Source organism: Dipteris shenzhenensis, chromosome 26, assembly GCF_047967505.1.
Source record: "Dipteris shenzhenensis isolate YYH24624 ecotype China chromosome 26, Dip_SZ_1.0, whole genome shotgun sequence".
NCBI classification, from domain to species: domain Eukaryota; kingdom Viridiplantae; phylum Streptophyta; class Polypodiopsida; order Gleicheniales; family Dipteridaceae; genus Dipteris; species Dipteris shenzhenensis.
The window spans coordinates 23,505,218-23,511,206 of record NC_141621.1 but is presented as its reverse complement, the minus strand read 5'-3'; the positions used below and the strand labels follow the sequence as shown (position 1 = coordinate 23,511,206).

General features: G+C 45.1%; 1 protein-coding gene across 1 annotated transcript; it reads right to left on the bottom strand.

Annotated features, from left to right (window-relative positions):
* Positions 1-1,016: 1,016 nt before the first annotated feature.
* LOC147884845 (uncharacterized) lies at positions 1,017-1,954 on the bottom strand. The gene has a single exon (XM_087397746.1). It carries the CDS (start codon positions 1,758-1,760, stop codon positions 1,074-1,076), a length of 687 nt encoding a protein of 228 aa, XP_087253872.1. The 5' UTR covers positions 1,761-1,954; the 3' UTR covers positions 1,017-1,073.
* Between the last annotated feature and the right edge of the window lie 4,035 nt (positions 1,955-5,989).

The following is a 5,989-nucleotide window of genomic DNA, read 5'->3' as shown; positions in this document are numbered from 1 at the left end:
GTGCCACAATACCCTCATCAGCTCCACATCAAAGGTGACATTTTCCCCGTGAGGAGGGCCTCTGAGAAGATCCACTTGTGAGACTGCTGCCAAAGCCACCCTATGCAGGAGGGAGTGTTCCGTAGAAGCCTGTGTTGGAGTAGGAGCTTCCAAGACTTGTGCCCGGAGTGAGACCTCCAATGATGACCAGACCAGATCACGCCGCCTAGGTTTGTGGTTCAGCCAACCTGGTCTGGCTGTCCCCAGGTCCTATAAATAGCCCTGCCTCCCTGCTGTTGCTGCCAGCTGCTCCAGGCTGACAAAGACACTGCTGACTGCTCCAGACTGCCAACCTGTCCCAGACAGCTTCTGATGCTCTGGAACATGCACACCTAACCTGCCTCCCTGCTGTTGCTGCCAACTGCTCCAGGCTGCTTTGGCCACCTCTTCCCGTACTCTTAAGACATAACGGCTTAGGAAATACAATATTCCTTGAAATAAATCACTCATTCACAAGGTTGGACCTGCAAACCGCTGTCAAGAGAAACAGAAGAGGCCCATAATAGATAGACTAGCGAACAGAAAGCAGCTGAAAAATTGTGTGAGCTGCGCATGCACAGACACATGATCAGCTCTACAACATAGAGGCTTGCAAACACCCCACCTAGAGAGAGTCATAAAAACACATTATCCAGCAAGCTACATAAGCACCCTACCAAAGGAAGTGCCAAAAGAGGAGCTCCATAATAGAGTAAACTACAGACAAGCCAAAGCCCCCCCCCCAAAATGACACACATCTATCTATCTATCTATCTATCTATCTATATACAAAGAGAGAGAGAGAGAGAGAGGAACGCACGCACGCGCACACACAATCCCTCTCCAAAACCCAAAAACAACACAAGCCCCCTATTCAAACATGTTAGGAAGCGGAAAAGAAGCATCCCACCAAAGGTTCTGAGAAAAGACATGTCACACGCAAATATTCAATACCCATAAGCGCCTTGCTCAGTCAAACACGTGAAATAATTCGCAAATGCAATACTTGAATTTCCAGCTTGACAGGAGCACTTTATTTACAAAATGCAGAATAATCACTGCATCTTAACCTCCATCTTTCTCTTCTTCTTCTGATGGCCAACCTTATTACATCCTTTTGCTGTCCTTCGTTTCGTTTGTGTGGTCATGTTGTCTTCAGCACCCTCAAACTCGCTCATCCATCTTGGCTGGATGCCTTCTGAGGCTACGTGTTGAGAAAGCTTATGCTCCGCTTCAACCTCCATCTCATCCTCGGGAGCGGAAACTTCATAATTCATACTTTGGTTTTCGCTGTCATCTTTCTCCGTGGGACTGCTTATAGATTCCAGTCTTCCTTCATCTTTCTCGATTTTGAGCTTATCTCTGTCATCAAGTTGCATTGATACAGCCGTAAGAACGACATTTCCATTCTCGGCAGTCAACATTTTCTCTGATTCTTTCTGAGCGAGTTTGCGTTGGAACTTTTTGCCATTCATATGCTTCCACAGAGCCTCCTCCGTCTTGTTTAGCGTATCCCCGGTAATTTTGCATGTCACCTTGTCGCGAGAGATGGGGCTTTGCTCGAACAAATGGAGGGGCGATCGGCGTTGGGCGAGGCATAAATCAAACAGGGAACGACGGCATTTTTTGCTACGTCCGTACCAATCTTTATCTGCTGCAGGCATTTCATGGCCTGTTTCAAGGCATCTAACGCGGCCTGTAACGGAATCCTCAAAATGCACGTCACCGAGAAGATCTGACATTCTACAGATGCAACTCTGAGTTACAAAAGCCCTTGAGAATTTTCCTGTCTTCTTGTTACAAGAATAGCACAAAAGAGGGGTGTGGCTGCACTTAGGGTTAGCTGTAGCTTCACCGTCCCTAGAGATGCCATACCTCAACGATGGAGCCTAGCCCTAATTCGTTCAGAGGTGACCTCTCCTTTAGGGCCTGTTCCTGCACTCGATGCGTCCACCGGCTTTGCGTGCGGTGTGCTTGGAGGTGCTTGTCACATTGGTCAGATCGAATGCGCCTGTGCGCTTGTTTGCTCCGACTACCAACCTCCCGTCACGGGTCCACGTGAGGTCCTCTCCATCCTGGTTTGATCCGTCCCATACGCCTACGGCTCCGTTCTGCTCTACTCTTGGAAGAGAAATACTTGAAATCTCTTCCGGTGCACCTTGAGGTCTATGCTATTTCCCATGGTCCCAACCTATTTCAAACGTAGTCCCCCTCAATTTCCCATGGTGCATTTGCACAGCATAATGCATTCATGCCCATGTCAGATTAAACCCTTGGAAGGGATTTTAAATTGATCTCGCTATGTTGCCTACCTAAAGAAGTAGATTAAACCCTTGGAAGGGATTCCAGCTAAGCCTGCATCTATGTATGAGGATGATTGGAATGAGTATGCATTAGCAAAGTCTACTGTTAGACTTCATCTTGCAGAGTCAGTCTATTTCACAGTAGTAAATGAGAAGACTACAAAAGATTTGTGCAAGAAATTATGTGCCACTTATGAGAAGGAAATTGCCTCTAATAAAGTTTATCTCATGAAGAGGTTGTTTGAGCTGTAGATGAAGGAAGGGGTCCCCATTGCTTCTCACTTGAATGAATTCAATATTATTTTTAGGCAGCTTTAGCTTCAAGCTCAGAAGCTAAATTTTGAGATGGAGACAAAGGCAATATTCCTCTTATGTTCATTGCCATCCTTATGGGATACCTTTTGTACAGCTATCAATAACTGGATGGCAACAAGTAGGATGCAGCCTTAAATGTCCAAAGGGACAGATCACGGTCCAAGGAGAAGTCCCAAGAAAGAGGGAAGTCTCATAGTAAATCCAGGGCATCCAGGGCATGGAACATTGAGTGTTACCATTGTGGCAAGAAGGGCCACATGAAAAAGGATTGCTACAAGCTGAAAAGAGAGCAAAAGGATAAGAAAAAGAATGCAAATTGAGGTGCAAATAAGAAGGAAGAGACTCCAAGGGAGGACAAAGAAAAAGTGAAGATCAAGGAGATCAATGCAGTCACTGATAATAGTGACAACGACATTCTCTTCATGTCTAGTCTACCTCTGCTGCAGAATTACTTACCACTTCAGATGATGCATATTCCCAGGATTAGACTTTGGGTTCTGGTGCTTCATTCTATGTCACTCCCCATAGGGAATGGTTCTCCACTTATGACAGTGGAAAGACAAGTTGTGTGCATCTTGGAAATAACTATGCATGTGACATCATGGGAGCACGTGACATAAAGTTTTCTTTTGCAAATGGGTCTGCATTTGTTTTGAAAAATGTGAGACATGTGCCTAAGCTAACCAAAAGTCTCATTTCAGTGGGTCAACTAGATGATGCTGGTTTTCAAACCATCTTTGGTTTTGGGAGTTAGAAAATTTAGAAGGGCTCTATGCTTTTGGCCAGGGGTGCCAAGTGTGGGACTCTGTATCCCTTACACGTACCAAGGGTGTCTAATCATGTTGTTGAAATAATCGAGCAGCCAATTACTTCTTTGTGGCATTGCTGATTGGGCCATATGAGCCAAAATGGAGTGAAACTCTTATGCCATTTGGGTTATGTACCGCATTTGAGTTTATTTTACTTTGAATTTTGTGAGCACTGTCTCTATGGGAAGTAGACTAAATCAGCCCATAAAAGAAGGGGAAAGAAAGAGCTAGAAAAGCTAGACTTGGTGCATTCAGACATATGTGGTCCCATGCCTACACGGTCACTAGGTGGGGATACTATGTGACATTCATTAATGATGCAACCAAGAAAGTTTGGGCTTATGCTATAGCTCGTAAGAGCGATGTGTTTAATGCATTTCAGAAATGGTTGGCTTTGGTTGAGAATCAGTCATGTTGAACGCTTAAGCCTACAGTGTGATAATGGCGAAGAGTACATCTCCAATGAGATTCAGCATTTCTGTCATGCACGTGGGATAAAGAGGGAGCTCACTTCCCTTCCTACTTCAACCCAAAACCCAATTGTTGCATGAAAGATGAACTGCACCATTCAAGAATGGATGAATTGTATGCTTTCTAATGCTAGTCTATTTGGTGGATTTTGGGCTGAGACAATGAAGACTACAGTACATGTGATTAATAGATCACCCGATAAGAGTTTGAACGGTGGTATTTCTGAAGAGGCATGGTTTGACAAGAAGCCCTCTTACCATCATTTGCGTATATTTGGGTGTGAGGCATATGCACATGTGAGAGCTTCGAAAAAAGCTAGATCTGAAATCTAAGAAATGCATCTTTCTGGGGTATGGTGAAAGTGGAGAGAGGGGCTACCATCATCACTGGGATCCTAAAGGCAAATATTGTTCGACTACATTTGGTTAGGGCCTCTAGTTATCATCCTTGATTGCATTCTCAGTATACTATTGTTCTTACCTCTTCATTGTCATCTACAACAACTATCTCTTTGTTATTTCCTACACTAGCTCCAAGCTTTCAATCCCCCTCCCTACTCCCTCTGTCTCTATTGCACTAGCTTGTTTCCTCAGCTACCCAGTCTTTCCTTCTGTCGTCCTCTTCCTCACTCAACGCTTATGTTATCTTCATGGTCATGGAGAGGGGAGAGCATACCCATCATCAAAAAAGGAGGACCTCTTGTGTATTGCCTCTAGACCCTATTGAGGACTTCTCCAGTGATATCATCGCAAGAAACTTACAAGCTAATCGCTAGATGAAGTTTGCCAGCCTGCCATGGAAAGAAGTATAGGACAAAGAGCTCGTAGAGAAGATCCTAGACTCCTACAATGAAGAGGACCATAGCATCATCAACGACAACACGTATGTCTAGATCAACAGATCTAAGCTGCTCATCAAGAAAACCTTTAAGTTGACGTAGCATTCTAAACCTGCAAAGTTTGTGGATGCTAAGAGGGGTGATGCCTACTTCGAGGACAACAACAATTCCTCCTTTAAGGGTTATTTGATTAGCAAGAGAGCTGACAAAATCCTAAGGATAACTTGCCACATTATGTTTGAGTTTATAGGGATAAAGAAGAGCATTGAGTATGTCCCAAGGTAGTACAAGGCTCAGGTTGTCTTGACAGTGGAGGATCGGTTTACCAATAGATTGGTTCACAATTTTTGAGAAGGTGTTTGAGACCCAGCTATGGGCAGTGAGTCTAGGCAAGTCACATTGCAAGATTGACCTATATCTTTGCATGCTACAACACCCTTTGGTGTCGGGATGGGTGCCTTGGCCCAATGTGTTGTTACCTCTACTAGGTGGGGCAGGACCATCAGAGTCCAAAAATGATAAACAACCAAAGGAAGATGAACCACACTACAAAGGGATGGAAGAGTAGGGTCTGAATCCAAAGGGCAAGGGCTGAGAAACCAGAACGATAAAGACAAAAGCGCTGGGGAGAAGGCCTAAGAGAAAGAGAAGGCTGATCAAGGTGTTGAGCAAAAGGCACAGGAAAAGGGAGCCAAGTGGAGAAAGGAGCAAGAGGAGCAAGACAAGTAGGATAAGGGTGCAAAAGGGACCCAAGATAAAGTGCTAGAGGGGAACATCGATGAAGGCACCTCTGAGCAATAGCAATAGAACAATCCGAAGGGGAACAATGTCAAGGGCACCTCGGAGGAGCCAAAAGAGAATCCAGAGGTGAACAACCAGAAGGGAACCTCCAAGGATGTGGAGAAGGAAACTGCTAAGGGGACAGAAGGCAGTGAAGAGCAACGGGAAGAGGAAGTCATGCCTAAGGAGCAAAGGAAGGCCAAAGTAGGTCAAAGCAATGCCAAGCCCACACAGAAATATGAGCAACAAAGGGGTGGTACCACCTTGGCTACCATTACTTTGCCTCCACCCCCCTTGCCTCTACAGAGCCTACCCCATGTAAAACCATTCTCCTTAGAACCTCTATTAGAAGAGAACAATCATCGGGATCAGCCTGCCACCGAGAGCTAGTGCCAGATGCTAAGGAAAAATATGGTGCACATGGCACAAGCATTGGATTTCTTGGCCAACCATCC

Excerpts from the sequence above, each read along its gene's own strand:
- LOC147884845 (XM_087397746.1), bottom strand. The coding sequence starts at position 1,760 with ATGTCAGATCTTCTCGGTGACGTGCATTTTGAGGATTCCGTTACAGGC.